The sequence below is a fragment of the Aricia agestis genome, chromosome 20 (assembly GCF_905147365.1).
Source record: "Aricia agestis chromosome 20, ilAriAges1.1, whole genome shotgun sequence".
In the NCBI taxonomy this organism is placed as follows: Eukaryota; Metazoa; Arthropoda; class Insecta; order Lepidoptera; family Lycaenidae; genus Aricia; species Aricia agestis.
In genome coordinates this window covers 1,589,663-1,614,055 of record NC_056425.1, presented here as the reverse complement: position 1 = coordinate 1,614,055, position 24,393 = coordinate 1,589,663, and the positions used below count along the sequence as shown (strand labels likewise).

The following is a 24,393-nucleotide window of genomic DNA, read 5'->3' as shown; positions in this document are numbered from 1 at the left end:
TGAGAAAACCTGTTATCGATTTCCGTTACGAATACGATGTTAAGATTGTTATGCTGTAAACGATTAATTGTTATCTGTGATTTGTAATTTGTAAACATCACTAAACAATTTTGTGAACAATTTGTTTGAATACATCACATGTGGATACTTTTTGTTACATTTTATTAGATTTTAAGTCGTGAAATGTTATTAAATTAGCAAAAATATTGTACAAAATGTCCGGTTATCTAGAAGTGAAGTATCCATTTAAATCGAATTTAGGCCTGAATCCATTCAAGGTAAGTTTTCGACAATAAATTGTACGTCTGCACCGTGCACACAATGCATCGTTGAATATTTATAATCGGCAGACATGGAAGAGACAATGGTGTATTTTGAGGCCGAGTCCGACGTACGTAGGCGGCGGATCGTTGGCGGTTTACTGTAGCGAGGCAGGCGCGCCCGCGGGTACGGTGGAATTGCAGTCCGGTTGCGTGGTGAAACGGGCGAAATCCCGCTCTAGACCGTATGCCTTCGCCGTGTTCAGTACCGATGAGCCCAGCAAACCACGTATCCTGCTGGCCGCACAGTCAATACAAGAAACTAACTTGTGGATGGACAAAATCCGGACTTTGCTCAGCGGGGAAAAACTTCTAGGTGAGTCGAATCTACCTTCAATCGAATTTTATTCACCACATCATTGTTTTAGAAATTGTGTGATAAAACATGAAGATGTTTGGAAAAATATGGAAATACATTGCAAGGGTTCTTGATAAAAATTAAAAATATTTACTATAGATTCCCGACTGTCATTGTCTGTGAAGTGGTTTTCCACTGCATCAAATAAATACAGCTAAGTAATTTTATGGATAAGGGGTAGATTACTAAAAATTGTTACAATAACCCGTCGACTGTGGAAAAACGAGACAATAGAATTTCTAGTGTGTCTCGGTCACCGGTGACCGTATGGGGCTTGATGAATTAATTATTGTTGTAAGTATATTCTTTTATGGTATAGTATGAGCTCATTAGGATGCAAGTAGCAGGAGATCGGTCATCTTGGCGTTCGTTGAGAGAGGCCTATGTCCAGCAGTGGACGACTATTATAGGCTGATATGATGATGATGATGAGCTCATTTAGAAACTCATTCATGGGACAATATTAAGTAATATTTTCAATAACTTCCTCATGAAAGTTTCTTGTGGTTAAAAACAACATTACTGTGAGCAATAAAAACAGGATAATATTGTTTTACGTTAGAACTCAGAACAATATGCCTCAACGTTAATGAAACCTTAGTGTAAGTTGAAAACAAATGTTGTACTGTTATTTTTTTTTTTTTTGTAATGAAATAAGAGGGCAAACAAGCAAATGGGTCACCTGATGGAAAGCAATTTCCGTCGCGTATGGGCACTCGCAGCATCAGAAGAGCTGCAGGTGCGTTGCCGGCCTTTTAAGAGGGAATAGGGTAATAGGGGAGGGTAGGGAAGGGAATAGGGTAGGGGATTGGGCCTCCGGTAAACTCACTCGCACGGCGAAACACAGCGCAAGCGCTGTTTCACGCCGGTTTTCTGTGAGAACGTGGTATTTCTCCGGTCGAGCCGGCCTATTCGTGCCGAAGCATGGCTCTCCCACGTGAAAATTTGTCTGTTATAATGTAAAATAAACCTATTAAAATGGAAATGCTAAGCATGTTGGAGTAAATGATTTTTGTACATGATCATAACACTAGTTAAAACTTTTCAGTTTCCTGATATAATATGAAGTTATGAGCTCTGTACGGCAATTTTTTTCATCTATTTCTAAACATTCATTGTTATGTGTTGCATGCTTTAATTGTTGCATTGTGTTATTCATTCATTTTTCAGGTACAGAGACATTGCTTAAGGATACTTATGTGGTAACAGTTGTTCCCACCGATTTATCTCGTACATGTGAACTAACATCCGACTGCCGGCTGACTCTATCATCTAACGGACTCATCGTAACCCAAAACAATAATGATGCAAACATACAATGGCAGTATATAAAAGATGTCATACAGATGAGAGAGAATGACAAAAAATGCTGTGTTATTAGTATTGATAGGTTGGTTGTTTTACTTTACTCAGATATGCACGTAAAATGCCTAGGTGATGCACTACAGAAATATAAAACCGAAAAGCCACCTATTGTATATTATAATTTGAGTTTATTTACATATTTTAATATTGTATTTGCTAATATAGTAACAAAAGAAATGCCTACATAGGGGATAGCAGACGGCACACTTTTTGTGTGATCGAGTCTGCGGCGCTCCCTTATTCTAAATATTCGAGCATGAAGGGTGACATTATTGCTTTGTAACAATAACATCATGTCATACTAACTTTAACAGAGGTGATGTGCAGTCATATGCCTAAGAAATTTTGATGTGTTTGATGCTTCTATCCATAACATTTTCATGCTTTTGCTACATCCTAAAAGAGTGAGCACACTGAGACGGGTCGTGCCGGGGCTCAGCGTGGCGGGGCTCATCGCAAAAATCCGCCTCCCTACAATTTGTATGGAAGCGGCAATCCGCTGCGCCCCGACACAGTGTGCGATACGCGCATCCGCTTCCATACAAATTGTATGGAGGCGGATTTTTGCAATGAGCGCCGCCACGCTGAGCCCCGGCACGGCCCGTCTCAGTGTGCTCTCTCCTTGAAACTCATAATCTACTAATCTTTTTGAACCCGCATACCTCTAGCAGATACTACCTTTTGTAAATTGTGCTAAGTAGTGACTTGTAATATTTTATTTTGTTACTGCCTTTTTATGGTTCTATAGTAACTACATGGAACACTTATTTTTATAATTGCATGACTGGTATTTTACACACACTACTACAAACAAAAGTGTTGTATTTGCATGGAAGCACTTTAAAAATCATTATTCTCTTCACAAGAAGAAAATACATGTTTGTTGTGTAATAAATAATAATGCTGAATTTAGAACTTAAATATTTATAAAGTGCATTAGTTTTCCATGCTTCTTTTACATAATAACAGAGCTAAAGGATGCTGATCCTTTGCTGATGCTTTCCCATTTTTCATTCGATAATTTCTACATCGCGCAATAACAGTAGTAAAAGTAGACATGCCTTATATCAAATCCCATAAATTTTTAATAAAAATGTCAAAGTATCGAATCTAACTTGAGTAAATATCACAGTTAGTATGAAGTCTGGTATACCTATAAATTCGCGATTTAAAAAAAGTCATTTTGGCGGCAAAAGATGAAACATGTGCCAATCTAGTACACATCAAAATATAAATAGGAAACACTCTTTGATAAAATGTAACTGATACGGTTTCGGAATAAATAAGAGTTAAAAAAAATGCTGCTTAAAAATATTTTTTTAACTCTTATATTTTATTCCGAAACCGTATCAGTTACGACATTTTACCAATGAGTATTTGTGTTTTGATGTATTATTATCGATTGGCACATGTTTCAATCTCTTGCCGCCAAAATTTCCAACTTTAGGTATACCAATTAGGTTCCTTGCTATTTCAATTCTTCTTGTTTCATCCAGTTTATCCAAGCTATCTTAAAACAGTGCGTGGCCTATAATAAGGTACTTCTGCATTCCAGCTGTTTTAACGGTGGCGGTGAGCTGAAGCTGACCACGTCGTCTATGAGTGTGATGGTCAGCGCCATCAAGCAGGCGCTCCGAGTGACAAGTCAGAAGAAGTTGAGTCGCAGCGACGGTGATCTCAATATAAGTAAAAGTGAAGGTTAGTTAAATCACCTATATTAATAATCATTACCTAGTTACATAATGTTTTGCGATTTTAAACTCGCGTTTTGCATCGCGACGCCCTGGGGCGTTAGGAAGCCATATAATGCTGTCTTGTGAGTTTTTCCTTTGCTGATATAATTATTTACTTTAGAGTGGCTTTTTGAGTGAGTTTACTTAAGAGGATACACCAGGGGCGAGAGAAATTGAAAATAGGTATTTGAAAATGTATTGCTGTCTCACCAATCTTAAGTCTCCCACCGCAGAGCGCGATAGAGACAACACGACAAAAGTTCTAATAAAAGAACAGAAAATCTTCGATTCGTAGTCCGCTGATTCCTTCTCCAAAACTTAACCGATTTAAGTACTTTTTTCATTAAGAATTAAAGCAAAGCTTGAGCTGTGTTCCTATATTTTATTTTTTTTGTATATTCTAGCCAGTTTTGTTTTCTGAGTGTTTGAACACAAAGGAATCTTGCCATTTTTTTGGGTTTTTGGACGTTCTTATCTTTTTTAATAATAAAATTATGAAAAAAAAGAAAACATAGGGACATGCATTAGCATGTCCCTATGTTTTCTTTTTTTTCTCACTATTAAGTGGCCAAAGATATTCAGGAAAAAAATCATAACTCTACCGGCATTATCCAGGGAGGAAACAGGGGACAGCGTTTGTATGGAAAAACGGCGGTGTGGACTCCTCTTAAGGCTACTGTTATTGCACTGTTTATGCATAAACAGTGCAATAACAGTAGCCTGCGCCGCACTAAAATTTGATAACTTAACTTTATTTAAAACTATAGGCCTCTTGGATATCTCTAGTGGCGCGGCGAGTGGCAGATTTAGGCAACACGTGGGTGTCAGAGTGCGATCAGCTGTAAAATACGGTTTACTAGTTAAAAATGAAAACACGTTGAAAACGTTAAAAAGTGCTATGAATAAGGAAAATATGGGCGGTACGAGGTACTGTTGTGTTGTAGGGTGCAAAAATTCCCAATCTCGGATTCGTGAATTAACGTTTTATTCATTTCTGAGACGGAATTTGGAAACGTATCGAAATCAACATACCGATTATTAATCATGCTTAAATCTAAATCTCACATGAATATTTCTAAAATATCACATGTAAGTTATTTTTAATATCATTGTTTTATGTATAATAATATATTGTAATTGAAAAAACGATATAAATAAAATTATTGTCGGTTCATTATTTATTACTAATTCCTTCAATATTCACTTTCGCATTTATTATATTATCATACTAATATACTAATTACTGATATTACTAATTTACTAATAATATTATAAGTGCGAAAGTGTGTCTGTCTGTTACCTCTTAACGCCTAAACTGCTGAACAGATTTTGCTGAAATTTGGCATGGATAACTCCATAATATATTCTTAAGAGTCCCGAAAAAGGACATAGACAGTGGCGTAACTATAAGATCCGGGGCCCGTGGCAAATTGATGGGGCTCTATCAGTAAAAATCGTCACGTTTATAATAAACAATATTATGTACTTAAAAATTTTTGCCCATTTGGGTCGAGGGCCCGTGGCATTTTGCCAGCCCTTTTTTTTACGCCACTGGACATAGGATACTTTTTGTCTCGGGAAAATGTACGGTTCCCGAATCCCGCGCGGTTACTCCGTTGTGCAAGAGTTATGGCACAACGGAGTTGCGGGCGTCATCTAGTAAATTTATTATATTACATATTAATCATAAAAATCAAAGAAAAATTTCTTTGATAATGAAATACATCTGCATTTTCCATTTTTACTTTGCATATTGTATGGTTGAAAAGTTGCTGAAAATATATTTGTTTAGATTATTCAATACATAGCTCCACTTTCACGTCGTACAGTCGATTACCTACTCTGGTCTGTGGTATTACTTTTAGACGGATGATTCGTTCTCCATCATCATGGATTTCGAAGACTTCATGAACATGATTGCTTTGGAATTAGTTTGTGTTCTATAATTTTTAATTAGGTAAACAACCTGTTTTTAGTAATAAATAAGAACTAAGAAGATGATCTTACAAATTAATAAATACAAAGTAAAAAATCATATTCAATGAATTTGAAAGAATATTTCATGATCGTGTATATTTAAGTAAATATAGCTTTCGATAAGTACTGATTTTCCGCGGAAAAAGTCTGCGGAAATATTATGAAATCCACAATCAATAATAATTTTGCTCATTACTTTTTATTGTGCTAAAAATGTAAACAATTACCAAAAAAGTGCAGTGACTTGTATGAGAATCATATGAGAAAAGCGCCCGTGAGTTTCCGCCGTCAACCTACCCGCGGCGTTGCCGTAGCTTAGCAACGATATCCAAGAGGCCTATATGACCCGTGAACTTCGTATCACTTAACTCAAAAATGTTAATAAACCTTCCTTGGTCTTCCAGAAATATTTCAAGACTAAAATTTGCAAAATCAGTTCAGCCGTTCTCGAGTTTTAGCGAGAATAACAAAATTTAAAAATCATTTTTTTATAAAGATTTTAACATACACTCAATTTTTGTCAAACTTCATTTATTTTAAGAAGTCATTAAAAGTCTATCAGTCTTAAAACTTCCCACCCATATGATGGTTTATGGCCGATTTACACGGGTGACTAAAGCCGCACGATTTCCGCCGCACGGCGAAAATCGACCGTGTAAATGGCAATTCGACTACGCAGCATGCGGCTAATGTCGCAAGCCCCAAAGTCGTGCGGCCCATGGCCGCATGCGGCTGGTGACTAAAATCGACCGTGCAAACGCTCAGTCGCAAGCGATCGCTTGCTGCGAATACTACTGTTGACTGGTGACTAAAATCGACCCGTTAGTCACCCGTGTAAATCGACCATTATTAAGTTTCAATCATGATTCATTGTCCAAAGCGGAAAGGGTTTTTAAGGTATTGTCGCTATTGCAGGTGACATCAGACGCAGCAGCTGGAACAGCGGGCCGTCCGACGTGTCGCTCGACGACACTGATCTCATCATGTCCAAGGTTATTGTTTATTTAAAATACCATTTTTTAACATGGTGCTTTATTTGTAAAGGGAGCATTGGCTTGTAATTTTTTTAGCTTATTTGCTAAAGTTTTTATATGAATGAAAGAGAAGACATGACACTTTAACAAGCTGTCAACACTAACAGATGTTGGTGAAATTGGGTCTTAGCATAAAGTTAATATTCCTAGCGGAATAGAGAAACAAAGTCCTGAGCAAGAGAGATGTCACTATCAGTAACACTGCGTGGTAAAAAGAGACGTGTGATACATGACAGCAGTACTCTTTTTTTGACGTCCAGTCGGCGCGTTGCACCGCAAGTTGACAATTTAATTTCATAGAAATCATGTTCAATCATGCTTGTGTAAGTGTATACATACACATATTTTTCACACAGATGAAAACCAATTTTGGTTTCGTTTGACAGCTCGAGATTGTTGCTCTATTCCGCTAGGTATATTATCTTATTGGGTCTTAGTACATATACTTATTATTCACAGGGCGGCGTGGGCGGGCGACTGTCGCGATGCGGCGCGGCGGCGGATCGTCGACTGCACCTCGCCTCCCTCACTTCTCTCGCCTGCACCGATGACAGGTACCATCAGATAAATATCTATGGGCATATTTTAAAAGAGAAAGTGGCCCCGTACGAGTTTCTTACGCCGGTTCTTCTCGCCGGGCTAGTTCCCGAACCGCATAAATATTCTGAAAATATTTGTTTCAAATTAACTCTGTACCTTAAATCTGTTACTATATTCTATTATTTTCTGTTTCTGGTCAATAGAGAATATGTTGCATTTTATGCAATGTTTGCATTTTATTAATAGTATGTATATATTATGTGTAATAGTATATGTATAGTAAGTATGTGTGTTCGTGTCCGTGACCAGCTAGATACAGTAAAAAAATTAATTATTTACACACCACATACTTTCTAGTTGTTAAATTTTATTTGTTACACTTGAATGATTAAAGTTTAATAGTTTATTTCGAAAGCAATTCTTTTTCAAGCGTGCAAGCAAAACATGAGTTTATTACTAGAGTCTGGCTAGCGAAAGATGAGACTGGAAAAAGGAGGCAAATTCAAAAAATCTACGTATGGCAACCTTGTCTATAGTCGGAATTATAGTTTTGATACTTGATTATTTATGACAATAATATTATATTTTAGTTTGGATAACTCATTTCAAGAATAAGTTTATTGTTGTTGTTTACTTAAATTTTATTTTGCAATACATAATAATAATAATAATATCTATGGACGCTTTCACACCACGTCAGTCTGGCCCCGTGCTAAGTACCTAAGGACTTGCGTTACAGGTACCAGACAACGGAAATATATTTAATACTTTTATACTATACATATATTTAAGATTTTTATTATATTATACACATATTTAATACACATCCAGACCCGGGAACATTGAAAACTTTTTGTTCCGTCGGCGGGATTCGAACCCGCGACCCCCGGCTTGAGCTACCAACGCGCTCACCACTGAGCCACAGAGGTCGTCAAAAAAACATTTCATTGTGTTTTGATTTTGACGATAACTCTTGCATGTTTTTGTCGGAGTATTAAAACTTCTTCTTTAATACTTACCGTACATCATGAAATATATTACAAAATATAATTTAACCAAACAATTATCTTAATTTTCTTAAACTAAATTGTCACTACTGTTTCTAAGTTTAAATATAATTTAATTCAAATGTTAAATAATTTCCTATATTATATTATTACTCGCAAGCATCATAGATTGTATTAATTATACTCAAATATGTTTATTTAATACATACTTGTACATGCCTGAAACTAATAACCCTCCCTTGCAAGTTGATTAAAAAGGATTAAGGGGAGATGAAAAAACAACACAAAAATTTTTTTTTCGCATTTTATATAAACATTCGAAAGGTTTTTTTTTTATAAAGTTTATTTACAATTGACTAGAATATATAGGTGTCATTTTGTCTGACAACTCTTTGCCATCTTGCTGGTAGAGACACGATCCCATTGCTATAAAATTTTTGGAGCTTCTGATGAAAAAACTGCGACAAGTGGTTTTGGCAGTCCTCTTGTGATGTCAACCTGACACTGCCTAAGGAATCCTGCAGCGATTGAAACAGGTGGAAAACTGAAGGTGCAAGGTCAGGACTATACGGCGGATGCATTAACACCTCCCAGCCAAACTCCCGTAACCACACGCCTTTATTTATATGGCCTTCTTTTTAAATCCTTTTTAGGGTACAAACACTGAGATCTGAAAATATGTTCATAAAATATAAAGTTAGCATTCAATAACAAGGTTGCTTTCAGGTTTTTTTTTTTTTTTGTAACGAATTACCGGTCTAAGAAGAAATCTCATCAGGGAACTGATTTTGTCTTTAAACACTCTTCTTGGAACATAATATCTCATATTTTATTTATGCTTGATTATTTTTTTTATGAAATAAGGGGGCAAACGAGCAAACGGGTCACCTGATGGAAAGCAACTTCCGTCGCCCATGGACACTCGCAGCATCAGAAGAGCTGCAGGTGCGTTGCCGGCCTTTTAAGGGGTAATAGAGGAGGGTAGGGAAGGGAATAGGGGAGGGTACGGAAGGGAATAGGGGAGGGTACGGAGGAAAAAGGGGAGGGTAGGGAAAGGAAAAGGGTAGGGGATTGGGCTTCCGGTAAACTCACTCACTCGGCGAAACACAGCGGAAGCGCTGTTTCACGCCGGTTTTCTGTGCGGACGTGGTATTTCTCCGGTCGAGCCGGCCCATTCGTGCCGAAGCATGGCACTCCCACGCAGTGATCGGAAAACCTATTCATAAACATTAACCGTTTGAATCGGTTAACCTCTATTTCTGTTACTAATTGAACCGGTTAACCGAAATCCTGGTTAACCCATTTGTATCGGTATTGCTTTATTCAGTTTGATCTGTAATCTATTAAGGTTAACAGAAATCGTTTTGGTATAACTCAAGTGAATGGGTTACTAGTTGAAACTGTTAACAGAAATAAAACATATTTGGTTGACAGCAAAAAGGGATAGCGATAGTGTTTAGATACAAGTGCGCGCGCATGCCGCCGCGCATCTTCCGCTCCGGTCTTGCTTGACGCGTAGTGCCTACAATTAGTATAGTGTTGCGTTTCTTCGTACGAACTACCTTCACTGTGCGCCTGACCTTTTATTTATTATCTAAAGTATTCTAGGTGAAACTACTGGCTGAGTAACGTGAGCTCTTTCTTAGGTACTTACATAATGGTAAGTAAGGTTTTATTTTGTAGTAGTTTTTGTTTTTATTCGCAAATTAAACTTACCGAACTTACGCGTGAAATAATAAGTACCTAAGCAAAACACTATGTGCGCTCTTATGGTTAAATAAGTCACGTGACTTAGTGTTTTGCTATTGCTTACTTATTATTTCACGCGTAAGTTTATCAATTTGCGAAAATGTGGGCGTAAAATAATAATGGATCTCTCGTTTAGAATCCTACGAAAGTGTATAAAATTCCTAAAATTTTTGAGGAACATAAATTCTTCGATATTAGCACTTATTATGAGGTTTTCCGTATTGCCAAGAGCCGGAAATTTTAAAAAAGTATGATTCGTGTTTTTGACCACATAGATAAATATTTCTAAATGTTCAAATGATTCGCGAAAATAGTTTTTTTAGGAAATTTATAAATTTACTGTTCTTGTTATTTTCCGGTGACATATACATACAATGGCCGTGTTCGTCGGCCTAATTTTTAGCGCATTCGCTGCAAAACCTAGTTATTGCGCATGTCCAAATCATGTCATGCCATGGCAACGACAACTGTTTACGACTTGACATTTAACCCAATTGCAATTTGTTGGTGGCGTTGCAATGAACAAACCAGTGGGAGAGATATGCTTCGGCACGAACGGCCGGCTCGACCGGAGAAATACCACGCTCTCACAGAAAACCGGCGTGAAACAGCGCTTGCGCTGTGTTTCACCGAGTGAGTGAGTTTACCGGAGGCCCAATCCCCTACCCTATTCCCTTCCCTGCCTTCCCCTATTCCCTTCCCTTCCCATCCCTACCCTCCCCTGTTACCCTATTCCCTCTTAAAAGGCCGGCAACGCACCTGCATCTCTTCTGATGCTACGAGTGTCCATGGGTGACGGAAGTTGCTTTCCATCAGGTGACCCGTTTGTCCGTTTGCCCTCTTATTTCATAAAAAAAACAATTAAATTTTTAAATTTTTCCAAGTGATCCATATCCATATTTTCCAAAATAAAATAATCAAACACTATCATGGTGTTAAATAAATTATTTGTGCGGCTGTTAGACAATTTAGGCTTATGTATTTATGTTTAGCTTTTATTATTTTAATCATGTATAAACAATTAAGACGTTGTTTACGACTGACCAGCAACTTGTTATGGCGTTGCCATGACATCTTTTGGATATGCGCAATAAAAGGTTTGTCCAAAAATACGCCGACGAACACGGCCATTATTTCGCACGTGACTGTAAATGATCTGCAATGCAATTTATTAATTTTCAGGCTGACACCAATAATGATAATTATAACCGTCCCGTATCACCGTCAATTTTACAACCGCACCCGCGGAAACGAAAGAATGAAACATCTGATAGCAGTGAAGCGATGATTGGTACAGTAGATTGCCTTCTTTCATAAATTTCAGAAAACTGTAACTACCTACTGTAAACTCCATTTTATAACTTGAAAGTGTAAAACATTTGAAAGTGTTTTTGGACTTATTATTGTACCTTGTAAGTTGACAAAGAACTTGCTATTGAATAAAATGGAAACTAGCTAACTGTAATGAATGTATGAAATAATTTATTAAAAGTCCAAAAACAATTTCGAATTGGCAGTCCATGTAACATGTAAATAAATTTGTTGTTTAAATTTTAGGCACAGCAAAGAAGAAATTGAACGTTGCGTACATTGAAGGAGTAAATACTGGCCTACATGATTGTACCTGTCTTCGAAATGAAAAGGCATTAACTTTTCGTTTTCTCATAAACGGAATTCCAGATAAAAAAATAGAAATATTTTGGGATGAAGTATTAAATGTCGTGCAAAAGTATTCATCTGAATAATTGTACATACCTATAGATACGAAATTTCGGATATAATATATTAAATGGAAAAATAAAACAAACAACATAATTATATATTCGTATTTAATTAAAAAAAAATCGCCTATCCAAAATCGTCATCACCAAGAGTACCAATTGTGCATAAAATGTGCTCATTCAGTTTATTAGCAATTGATCGCTATTTTTGATTTGTAATAACCCTGTACAATCAACGGCATATCAGATTAAACACTTTAGAATTTGCACCGCTTTTATACCATCCTATTAAATTTAGTATTACTCGATAAAAAATTAAGAAAATATGAATCAACTTCATTATGACACAACAAAATTATAGTACCTAACGACCAATGATTTATCTATCAGATCCTAAGATTTGTTTTATAATTTTCACACTAACTCCTTTGCTACTGATTCTTAGTTTTATTAAATTTTAAAACTGGGAATGAAAATATTTTATGCAGCCCGTTTTAACCGTACCGTAGGCATATAGAACGACTTGATGAATAATTACTCAAGTAAATCTTTGTTTGATTTTATTAAAATTATATTTTTTAATGTTTCATCCAGTAATCTGTTCCTGGATGGGGTCAAAATGAATTTAAGTACAGAAAAAAGTCTTTCCACTGTTACCTGTGTAATCGGAGCAGCCAATGCTATAAGTGCTAACTTTGCAAGCCTGTGTGATTTTAAAGACCAATACTCAATGGAGCTTTCCGTAACAGCAAGTCGTGGTGCAGCTAAATATTCAGAAAGATAATAATCTAGATCTAACGAAATGGTATCTAATGGTGCACGTACTCTTTGAGTAAGGCTTAAAATGTCTTCTAAACTTTGCAGATCACTTTGAAAACTGTCGCTTGATATATTACTCAAAGACGTAAGGTCACGTGAACAACCTGGAGATAGAAGCGAATTTGATGTGGCAGCTTGTTCTTCCTCCCGAGTTATTGCCTGTGCACGTTTTTCCACTTCAAGCATCTGTTGGTGAACACCTCTAATGTAGCATTTCGCAGTCTGTCTCTCGTCTTCAGATAAGATTAACTTTAATCGAGGATCCAGAAAAATTCCCAGTAAAAATGCTTTACCTTCTAATAAATTTTTTTCTCGCCTTGTCATAGATACCACTACATCTTGTGCCAAAGGTAAATTAATTTTTTCGGTTTTTGCCTTACAAATTGTCCAAATGGAGAAGAAATCGCCAACAGTTAGTTGTTCCGCTTGCAGTCTAACAGTAGCTTCTTTAGATGGTTCTAATGAAATGATTATATGGTTTATTTTGATCCACTCATTTTCCGAAATTATTTCGCAGATATCGTTGCAGCTGTCGCAAAATGTCTTGAGTTCTTTTAATCTTTCTAGCATATAGTACGTAGAGAACCACCTAGTGGTGCAGTCAAGAATAGGCTTTTTAAATTTTTCCAATTTTATTTTTAGTTTCATAAGTGGACGACGTAGAATTCTCACAACATTACGACACTTTTCAATTAAGGTCTCATAGTCATTTTTTAGCACATCTTTAATACACAACTGCAGAGTATGTGCTGCACACGCAATTTGTCGAATCTCGACCATTCTTTCTTGTTCGTTATCATTTAAAAATGTTGCATTGAAATGTTCTAGACTGTATGCGTAATCATCACTGTGATAAACTAGTTCGTCTTCATCTTCATCGCCATCATTTTCTGTACCAGTTTCGTTGTCATTATTTATCTCTTCATTTAAAAGTTTTGAAATTTTTAAGTAATTTGCACCATTATCAGTCGTTAACGAGTAAATATTATATAAATCAATTCGAAAATCAGCTAGTACTTCTAGGAGGGTACATTTCAAATTTTCTGAAGTTTGACTACAGAATATTTCTTTAATAGCCAAATTTCGTACCACAATTTTCGAATTTTTTATATACTGAATGTTTATACCAACAAATTGACGATCCATACACGTGGCTGAGTCCATCTTCACAGATATAAGAGTTTGAGCCACTTCAGTTACTATTTTTTCTTTTATTGTGTTGGCTTTTTCTGCAATTAATGTTTTAATTTTTTTGCAGTTCGCTTCCTCCACAAAATCAGCACATATCAAAGCTTTTATTTCTTTAAATGCGTTGTCTTCAAGCAATGAAAATGGTCGTCCATGTATTGCTATCAGTTTCACACAACACTGCAATAATCTTTCGCGCTTTTTTTCCTTTTCCTCGTCTTTTCTGTTTTTATTTGGTTTTAATTTATCCACTCTACTTGTATTTTCATTGATAGCCAATACCTCTTGATACTTCGTTTCATGTTTTAATCGCAGATGGTTTAATAAGTTGCTCGCGTGGTTACCCTGCAAATTACAAATAAGTATGGTAAATCACACGGTCAGTTATTTTGTTATTAAAGCAGAAAAACTCCTAATTCGACATGAAAAATATTTTTTTTATTGAATTATATTTACGGATAGGTAAGTTTCTACATAAGATTATTATTTTTAAGTAAAAAAATGAAAACCGACATTCAAAATAAAAACAGCAGTATTATCGCTAAAAAGTGTAAAATAACTTTATATTCTCTAAAATCTAAATGCTTCCCCATTTCAAGTCGGCTCTTCTATTTCTTTACCCAATCCTAAATATTTAGAAGTCGGTACCAGCAGACGGGACCTCGAGTTCCAGGATATCTTTAGTATGCTATGTTAGGAATAACATTAATTGTTCTTTAAATTCTTGGTTTTGCTGCATATATAGGGGCTGGTACCGACTTGAAATGGGGAAGCATTTAGAGAATATAAAGTTATTTTACACTTTTTAGCGATAATACTGCTGTTTTTAACCGACTTCCAAAAAAAGGAGGCGGTTATACGTTCGGCTGTATATATATATTTTTTGTTCTTTTTTGTATGTTCAACGATAATTCCGCCGCCTGTGGACCGATTTTCAAAAAAATTTTTTTGTTGTAAAAGGTCTAATTCCAAGTTGGTCCCGTTTCAAAAAAAAGTGGTGACTAGATCATGGGATCCATGAGGAATCGAGGGAACTCCTCGAAATTTATATGGACACATATGGTGATTTTGACTTTTTATGAAGAAGTCTAAGCATATGCTACCAAAAATAAGATTTCGCTCCAAGGTATACCCTGGATCCAAAAGTACAGAACAGAACACCTGACTCCTTATAGATACATTTTTGGGGATTTCAGCATTATTTAAAGAACTGCAAGCATATGCCAATATGTCAATTAGAGTAATCATCATCATCACCACCATCTTCACACCATAAATCATCACATTATGATAATATAAAGGTACTTCTCGTAGTATTTTACACCGACACGGATATGTTTGAACATTACTCTGCCGTTTATGGACTTATCGTATCAAAGAACGTGTCCGTAAGATCCAAAACCGCGCTGTCTGTCGGAAGCGACCACCGCCCGCGCTGTCGTGTTGTCATTTGCGGCCGTGTCTGCCGGCATAACGGTGTGAATGAAATGTCGTCGGATGTATTATCTTCAAACCCAGGTAAGCAAGAGAGATTGTTTTATTATATTTTATTATGAAATATCTAAAATTCCGTAGAACAATGTCGGTTCCGCACATACATCGCTATGTATTATGCAGAACCGACATTGTTCTACGGCAATAAAATATGTTTAATTTAATTGGTAAAGTATTATTTCCATACTTTGCTTTTTTACCACATGTTTTTATATACTTAAATTATTAATTTCCTAATTTTGATTTTGTGATGTCGTTTTATTAAATGCTGCGTTGTTCTTCCAAAATGTATAAGTCGCTTGTAGACTAACGACATTGTACTCCGGAGTATGATTACAATTTTTATGCAGCATATTAAGAACCGACGATGTTCTTCGACATAATTCCACATACGACTTTGTTCGGCTACTTAAAATGCCAATAAAACATATTTTATTTAAAATTAGACTTATTCATGATTTGTTTTTATTATATTCATATTTTATCTTGAATATTTTCGTGATTTATAGGTGCTTGTGATGAAAAACCTGAGTCCCTATTGCCAACAGGAGCCGAAGAAATAATCAGGGAACTACACGATGTAGCGGAAGATGTTCTTAGTTCGCTATTAATTTTTCTTGAAGATGTTAATACCAGCTTTGAAGCCTCCCCATCTGTCATTGTAGAGGAATTTGAAGACGATAATATTATTGTTGGTACGCCCCAATCACCACTGAGAATTCCTACACCTATGCCTCCCCCTACTAATTATTATAGAAATTGTGATGATGTCTTTTGTGGTGCACATGACAGATGGGTAGAAGCATTACCATCTTCGCCAGATACTGTGAGTCAAGTAAGTTCACTATCTGAATCAGATAGCCGCCCTGTGTCTTGTGCAAGGATTTGTGGTCAGAAATGTTTGACTAATTTAGGAAAAAATATATGTATCAAAATGAGGTAAAATTGTCGATGAAAAGGTTGGGTAAAATGGGTTAGCCTTGCAATTGTCGATTTAAATGTTTTGTATTTATAGGTACCTTCTATTAACATTGCATACAAATTTTCTTTTGATCACGTCTCATTTTTTTATAAGAATTTGCCAAATTGTATGAAAAATTAAACTTTCAACACGGCTCCGCCAGCGTAACAAAGTGATTTCACTGGAACCACATTTTCCCGGAAAAAAGTAGCCTATCTCCTTTCCAGTAGTCTACTCTTTATTAAGTGTGACAAATAAAATAAAAATCGCTTCAGTTACTTGTGAGATGAGCACGTTCAAATATTTTATAATTTCCTTTTTTTCCATACTTTCTCTCTCTCTTTAATTTCTGATTCTTCATTTCTTTTGGCAGCAGCGTGATATTTTATATAGCTTTATGCCTTCCTCGGTAAAAGGACTATCACATGTATAAATATTTTTTCAATTCGAACAAGTATTCTCTGAGATAAACGCATTCAAACAAATTTGCCATCAAAATAACGAAAAACTTTTACTTTTTTTTACCGGCTTTGGAAATTCTCTTTTTTAAACGCTAATAGTATTCATATTTTATCTTGAGTAAAAGCACGTCCAAATTAGAGTAACAAAACAAAATAAAAAGTACAAAACATCGAAAACGGTAACTGGTTTTTTTACGTATAAACTTAGTAAACTTAGTACTGGAAATAATAACTGGCGTGTACCTCGAAAACTAGACGTGATGGATACCACATAATAATTATGTTTGGGACATTTAATCTCTGACTCATCACCTATTTATTCCACCTAACAGTTAAGTGTGTACCAAAATCGTGTAACGCAGTGTTATTATTTTGAATTCGATTTTGATTGCCTGAGTATGTGATAAAATTTTAATTTTAGTATTATGTAATAACACAATTCTTACTATTTTTGTTATAGTTTTTAAAAAATATTCACTGATTTTGTAAGTGGCTAAGAGCTTTGCTAAAAGTTTGGAATTTGTTTTTTTTTTTTTTGTTATATAAAGTAAATATTAATTTATTTTTATATTTTAATTTCGGAAGGCTCGAATTTTACCGATGCAGTTTTATTGTAATAGTTTTATGGCCTATTTTTGAGATTTATAATTATTTTTGTTAATTCTTATTATTCCTGTTTATGACTTTGATAAGACATATTAATTGTTATTGAGATACCATTGATTACAGCTGTGTACCTTGGATAAGACTGATCGATGCCATAATAATATTATCATTATCATTAAAATAACTGTTAAAATTTTCCGTTAATTTTGTAATAGGTTTTTGTCATTTTGGCAGACTTAATAAAAAAATAGCTTTTGATAATTATCACGTTCTTTTAATTTTTCATTAACTACATTTATGATACACATCACTTATAATCTTCTTATAATATACGACATTAGATTTATTTTAAATTCCGTAGAGTAATGTAGCATGTTCACATTCGTCTTAGTAGTTTCCGTAGAATAACGCCTCAAAGTCACATCAAACCAAACAACGCACGCAACGCAGCGCAATACAACGTCGCATGTTTACATAAAACAGCTTTTTTTAAGATTAATTAATAAAACATAAAATTTTAAATGCATATACAATGATTTTAATGCTACAAAAAGCTATTAAGTAATAAAAATTTATTTTAATTGATAAGTAAAAAGTTACATTAAAAATATGAATCGTAAACTTTAAACAGCTCTCCTGTAAAGTTGATATTTTGCAGATCCGACTTTGTTCGACGACAGTGTCGATATTTGAACATTTTGTTTATTTTAAACGTTCTTAAGATGTATTAATAATAATTTAACAAATATCACTAAAAAGGGTGAAATTATTATTTTTAAACAAAAAATTAAACCGACTTCTAAAGTTTACACAAAAAAGTATGAAATAAAACTAATTTTCTAAATAATTCCCCTTTTAAATTCGGATAAAATTTTAACTATTTCTCTACTCAATCTTTTTAATTTTGAAGTCGGTACCAGCAAATGTGAACGTGTGTTCTATAAAATATTGTAGGATATTGTTTGGGCTACCTAGGTAACAAAAACTTAATCGTTATCATTTACCTTAAATGGTCATTCAATATGAAAAATTATTTAATAAACCTTATAATTATTTTCAAAGACCTATTCAACGATACCCCACTTGATACATTTGTCATGTTTTTTTTCCAATAGGCGTCTGGCTGTCGCCATTTTGATTTTTAATGACTGTCGTGTTTAGTGGCACTTGTTAGACTAAGACAATCGATTGACGTACTCGTAAGAATCATTAGAATCGGTTTACTCGTTTGGATTCTAGAGCGCCACAAAGGTACAAACATACATACATAATAGGCTTTTAAACATATCACCCTCCTTTGCGTCGCACAGTCAGGTAATAAGTATAGGCGCCTAACCCTATAGGTATCGCCGAGTGACCGCCTTGAATCCGAGAACGTGAGTTGTTTTAAACTTTTTAGTTTTATAGTAAAAGATAGAGAAAATGCCTAATTTTTAATTGTAACTTAACTGTTACACTTAAAAAATTAGGCATTTTCTCTATCTAAAATTAGGGTGTACGAGAATTACTACACAAAATGTATTTTGCCACTTTGGTTCCGGTATGATATGGCGCGAACTACTCTATCCATATTTTAGTTGTTTATTTTATGTAATAATTGGTTTCAGATCTATATGTAGGTACCTTTTTATATATACTTTTAATATTAAGATCCGTATATTTATAAAATTCCTAAAAACATGGAAATTTATAAACTTTCGTAAGGCTTTTAAACAAGAGATAAGTTAGGTATTTAGAGTTATCGCAAATTGATAAATTTTCTGATTACTTTCTGGGAGGCCCCGGTGATTTATTTGTGAATGATTTACGAGTACTGAAATAAAGCTTTGTGCAAAACGGTCCACAATTCGCGGAGAAATCGGTGAACATACATAAAAAATAATAATATTGATTGAAAATGATGATAATAAAAAATATACAGTCGAACTTAGAATCTCCTCATTTTTAGAAGTCAGTAAAAAGAAAGCGATAAAGCATAAACTGCGCTAATTCATACATAATATTTAGTAAACCGCGTAAGTACCCGATCACAGGTACATATTGACCTTGACGGCGCTCGCTCGCTCGCCTGCAGTCAGCAGCGGTTACAAAGGATACCTACTCCTTTTTTAATCATTTATACATTAATAGGCATAGGTATAATGTATGTACCTCTGTAACGATTAGATCCGCGAATAAAGAAATCTTAGCTGGGAATGTAGGAATTGGGTTGCATTTTTTAATCCGCGAATAGTGATAAACGCGAATGAAGGAAGTGCGAATAAGGAGCTTTCAATTTCACTGTATAATAACTTAAATAAGTAACTTAGTAATTCGTTTACAATAAAATAATCAAATAGGTACCTCTATAAATTATAAACATGTTATTCGTGTCCGTTATACATAAAATAATGAATTATGCTAAATAGGTAGGTTTGTACTTACCTTCATTTTATTGCCACATTCCTTGCATGCGCTGAATTTTGCACTTTTGTCAAAATCAAAATATCTGTGAACAGCATTAGATATCCTACGAGGCATCTTTATAAATTCACCTTAAATCACTATTTACCGTTCCGACTTCCGATCCGAATGACAATTACCGCAGCAATCTGTATGAAGTAAACAAATAATGCAAAACTTGTGGTGGCTGCAGTAGACGGTGACAATGACATATATCTATTTCTTTCTTTCATACTAGTCTGTATACTAGTCCGTGAAAGTGACAATTGCACGGCGCGTGCGGCGCGGCATGCTTTGTGTGTATGAGACGAAAGATCACGCACAGACATGCAGCGCTGCGCGCTGATTATGTTATATTTTGGACCTTATGCACAGATACCCTTATTTTTAGGATTAGGGTATACCGAAACGTTTCGATTAACCGAAATTTTTCTGTTGACCTGTATCGTTTCGGTTTAACCTAATCCTAAAAATAAAGGTATCTGTGGATTCTGTTAACCGAAATAATTGCTTAACAGATAGTTTCGGTTATCCGATATATGAATAGGTTAATAACAGATATATCGAAACTGTTAACCCTAACCGTCCGTTCCCTGCTCCCACGTCTAATTTTAATTCGCATAACTGAATCCTTTGCATCATTCATGTTACCTGCAAAACAATTAATTCAATTACATGATAAATAATATTGATTTTAATTAATTGTAATTGAAAGTATCAAAATCTTTTACCTGTACTTACCAATGCACTGGGATATTTCATGTAAACAATCTTGTTTTTGTTTAAAAATTGCATCCTTTTCACTTCTTTTTTGTTCGTATTTACTAATCATAGCTAGAAGCAGTTTTCGCAAATCTCTTTTCAAAGTTTTCGTCACGTTTTAAATTAGAAAATCACGTAAACCACAGAAATATTTTTCACTTTGACACATAAACAACAGATGCTATAGGTGACAATGACGTTAATGACAGTGTTACCATAATCAGTTTTGGAATAAAAAGCCAGTCTCATCTTTCGCTAGCCAGACTCTATTATTCTACCTAAGGGTCGATTCACATTGCAACGTCAGCCATTCAAGTCCCAGAAATCGGAACAGCCCCCGTTGTATAGTCGACATATTTTTTAATTGCTTCTTAATAGAATCGCTAATCAAAATGTATCAAATCAATATCATAATATGAGTCGAATCCATCCATCCATCGATCCATAATTATGTCAATTCCACACATACGTACAATTTTATAAGGAAGCAATAAAAAACACGAGCGAAAAGTTTATCATCCTCAAACATGAACAAAGTAAAATTCCAAGGTCAACAAACTTTAAACACACCTAACATTTCAGCGCGGAGCGTCGCTCGCTAGTCTCAATAGCTTCTGGCGTGTACGAGGAGATCACCGAGAACTTTGACCCTGCAAAGTCCGAAGACACCCAAGGTGCTGACGTGGTGGACTCCCCCCGGGGGTTCCCGGGGGTAGAGTGGGAGCCGATGTACGAGAGCGTGGCCGAGTGCGTGTACGGCACCATGCGGAGAGCGCGACCGCCGCCGCTGCCGCCACGACATCCTGGGTGAGAGAAATGTTACATTTAATCCGTCGATCGTGGAAAAACCAGACACAAACCAATCTATTGTTATCGCGGCCGCATGTGGCCGCTTGGGAGTTGAAGCATTAATCTAACATTGATACATCTATGATCCACTTTGCGTCTTATCAAACAAAAAAAAAAAAACTCTTATACAGGGTGCAATAAAACCTTCCGGCCAAATTTCGATATATTGATCCTTGTTAAAAAAAATACACGTATTTTTTCTTTTATAATCACTCCGCACTAAAATGTTGATAATTAGCTTCCGAAACTTATCCTAAAAAAACACCACAAGTAATGGACACTACGCGTCGCCGGGGCGTGCCGCGGTCGCGGGGCATCCCGCGCCAACCCCGCTCTACCCAACGCCGTGAAGTGACCGTTCTGCAACGATTTTAAGTGAGATAAAATATGCTATGTTAAAAAACAACCTATTTTTTTGATTTTTGATGATACCTAATCCCTGAAAAAAAAATTGACCGGTAGGTTTAATTGCATCCTGTATATGTGAAAAAAGACGTTTATCGTGTGTAAATTTTAGGTCTTGGTTAGCTACACATGGGTCAAGAGGCCAGGAGCAGCCCCACCTTCGTCATATTATAAACAATGAATCCGCTCTGTAGAGAACATTTCAAAGAAACTTTCAGCATTTATAAAATGACAAAGATCGGGCTGCCCCTGGCTCCTACTCTAAAATTCTGACCTTCAGCCCGTTCGGGCGCCTCACTGACAACTAAAAAGACTGAGTTGATTCGAATCTTGATTGTGTCGGGCAGAGCCCAGAGGAAAGTTACCCGTAAAAACTTATCTATTTTTTTTAAATAATGAATTTTTACGTTTCCAGCACGCTTCGCAACGGCGAGTGGGCGGGCGACTCGACGGTGACGCGACACAGTTCGCTGGGCGCGCTGCATCGCTGCGACAAGCCGCGCTCCAGACAGCCGTTTAGTGTGTTTCGGTGAGTACACTGTAAACACATTTTTAAATAAGATTGGTACATTTAGATTTGCAAGTTGTGCCGCCGAACGTAATATAAAAAAGAGGCGCTTCATAGGTTTCGCACACAGGTGCTGTGGGGGTTGGCGCGGCCCTGGTTGTGCCCAGCGTGATTGTGGACCGTGTTGTCTGTCGGCTTTCAAGGTTTATATCAGTACATATTTCCAATTCACACTTTCAATAGGTGTGATATTTCAGTATAAATTAAAAATTGTAAATTTTAAATGTAATTCTTTCAGGAAAAGACTGAAAAGCGACTCCCGCGTCGTCACGTCCAAGTCGGAGAGTCCCAAAGAGAAGGACGTGGAGACGAAGAAGAAAAGATTCGACTTCACACCCACCAAGGACATATTCAAGAGTTTTCGCGTCAGCCGCAAGATGAAGAACCTCAAAATCACCAACAACCTCGGCAAGGGCGAGACGAAGAGCTGCGAGTTCCTCGACGAGACGGACCACGTCTCGGCGAACCGCTGTTCGAAATCCGTCGAGTGTTTGGACGAGAACGACGAGTTCGACGAGTTCGTCGACCTCTCGCTCGTCGAGAATGCGATACCGACGGACATAGTGCAGCTGATACTCCACAGTGATATTAAAGTGCGGTTAAAGGAGCAGTTAGAGAGTGAATATATGCCTATGTCCCCAATAGTGCCCCCCGCGCCCATAGACCACTACATAGTTATGTCGCCGCGGACGAACCTGGCTTGAATCTAGTCGCTTGTGATATTATGTAAGGTAGGATTAACAGACAGCTTGTCAGACATGTCTAACACGACGTAATTAGGGCCACTTACACAGATCTAGGTTACAGTTAATCATGGGTTACATTTCATGGTGTCACCGTTAATCTTCATATTAAAATAAAGTCATAACATGGCATTTAACCTAGATTTATGATTAACATAGATATGTGCAAGTAGGCTTTTACAATTAAGAATTAAGCGATAGCTTGAAGACGTTGGAATCTCCAATGACGGATTTAATGTCAAATTCTTGGCAAACCTAAAATTGACTATGTCAACACGTTTTGGCATAATATTGACTATGTCAATAACTCAAAACCTTTTCAGACAAAACCTGTTATAACTTATAACTCACGGTATTTATATAGAGAATTAGCACTTTTTTTAAGGTTTATAGAACATTAATAGACAATTTAAAGATATTGGCAAGATGCAGTAAATATTTATTAATTTATTCACCCATATATTGCGGCTTAAGTATAAATCATCCATTTATGCATCAGTTGTCAATATACTAATAGTTTGAATGTTACATAAACATAAGTTCTTTGAACTTCTTTTCGAATTGACTATTATCCCAAAAAGTGGAGTGTTTAAACAAAATAACCACTTATGCTAATTATAAAGAGATCTGATAAATAGTTTAATTAAAAAAGAGAGGGCCTTATTTATTATAGGTATTATCGTGTCTTCTCTTTCTAGAGCTTAGTCGACTTCGTAACAGTATTGCTTGATCTGTTTTCTGTCTGTCAGAAATATTCGTAGGAAATGGCTCAAAAGTTTCCGTCCGAAAATATGGACCATGAGGAACGCTCATATCATAAACTAAAACCTGTATAAGGTTGTACTGATTATTATGTCAATTTTCCTATTGATATATTTATCAAATTCCATAATGAATGTTTTCTCATCAATCATCATATAAACAAAAGACTTTTTAGTTTGATTAGACCAAACTGTTTTTAGTTTCAATTTACTCATTTTCGTAAAAGACAGAATAGGATGTGACTAAAATATTCGTGGAAAAAATGTAAAGATTAAAATAACAAAAAAAAAAAGCATTTTGAGGACTCATGAATTTAAAAAATTTAAGGTATTTTGGAAATTACTAACTTAATTAATATAATATAAAGTAAATTATCTTGCTAAGCTTTGATAAAATAACTATAGTAAAGACAAAAAAAAGTGATTTTTGCACTGCCATGCCGAAAGCTGTTAATAAGCCTATTGCAAGAGTATCATAATAATAATATATGCAACTGCACTCTTGACTTTATGTTATATTTTTTATATTC

The 24,393-nt window shown here is 35.7% G+C and overlaps 2 protein-coding genes and 1 long non-coding RNA gene across 3 annotated transcripts; 2 read left to right on the top strand and 1 right to left on the bottom strand.

Moving 5' to 3' along the window:
* Positions 1 to 24,150, top strand: LOC121737471. Its single transcript, XM_042129149.1, has 9 exons — positions 1 to 278; positions 351 to 636; positions 1,849 to 2,068; positions 3,599 to 3,741; positions 6,669 to 6,745; positions 7,247 to 7,341; positions 21,120 to 21,344; positions 22,207 to 22,320; positions 22,598 to 24,150. The coding sequence occupies exons 1-9, from the start codon at positions 216 to 218 to the stop codon at positions 23,061 to 23,063; spliced, it is 1,689 nt and encodes a 562-aa protein (XP_041985083.1). The 5' UTR covers positions 1 to 215; the 3' UTR covers positions 23,064 to 24,150.
* On the top strand, positions 9,908 to 11,869 carry LOC121737483. Its single transcript, XR_006037139.1, has 3 exons — positions 9,908 to 9,994; positions 11,266 to 11,374; positions 11,641 to 11,869. It is a non-coding gene; the product is annotated as an uncharacterized LOC121737483 (long non-coding RNA).
* Positions 11,915 to 19,887, bottom strand: LOC121737468 (zinc finger BED domain-containing protein 4-like). Its single transcript, XM_042129147.1, has 2 exons — positions 19,758 to 19,887; positions 11,915 to 14,156 (listed from the first exon to the last, which is right to left on the bottom strand). The coding sequence occupies exons 1-2, from the start codon at positions 19,851 to 19,853 to the stop codon at positions 12,339 to 12,341; spliced, it is 1,914 nt and encodes a 637-aa protein (XP_041985081.1). The 5' UTR covers positions 19,854 to 19,887; the 3' UTR covers positions 11,915 to 12,338.
* Positions 24,151 to 24,393: the final 243 nt, after the last annotated feature.

Coding starts and splice junctions, on each gene's coding strand:
- LOC121737471 (XM_042129149.1), top strand. CDS start 216: ATGTCCGGTTATCTAGAAGTGAAGTATCCATTTAAATCGAATTTAGGC. Junction 637..1,848: donor CAGCGGGGAAAAACTTCTAG/GTGAGTCGAATC, acceptor TTCATTTTTCAG/GTACAGAGACATTGCTTAAG. Junction 2,069..3,598: donor TGTGTTATTAGTATTGATAG/GTTGGTTGTTTT, acceptor TCTGCATTCCAG/CTGTTTTAACGGTGGCGGTG.
- LOC121737468 (XM_042129147.1), bottom strand. CDS start 19,853: ATGCCTCGTAGGATATCTAATGCTGTTCACAGATATTTTGATTTTGAC. Junction 14,157..19,757: donor AATGTGGCAATAAAATGAAG/GTAAGTACAAAC, acceptor TGTAATTTGCAG/GGTAACCACGCGAGCAACTT.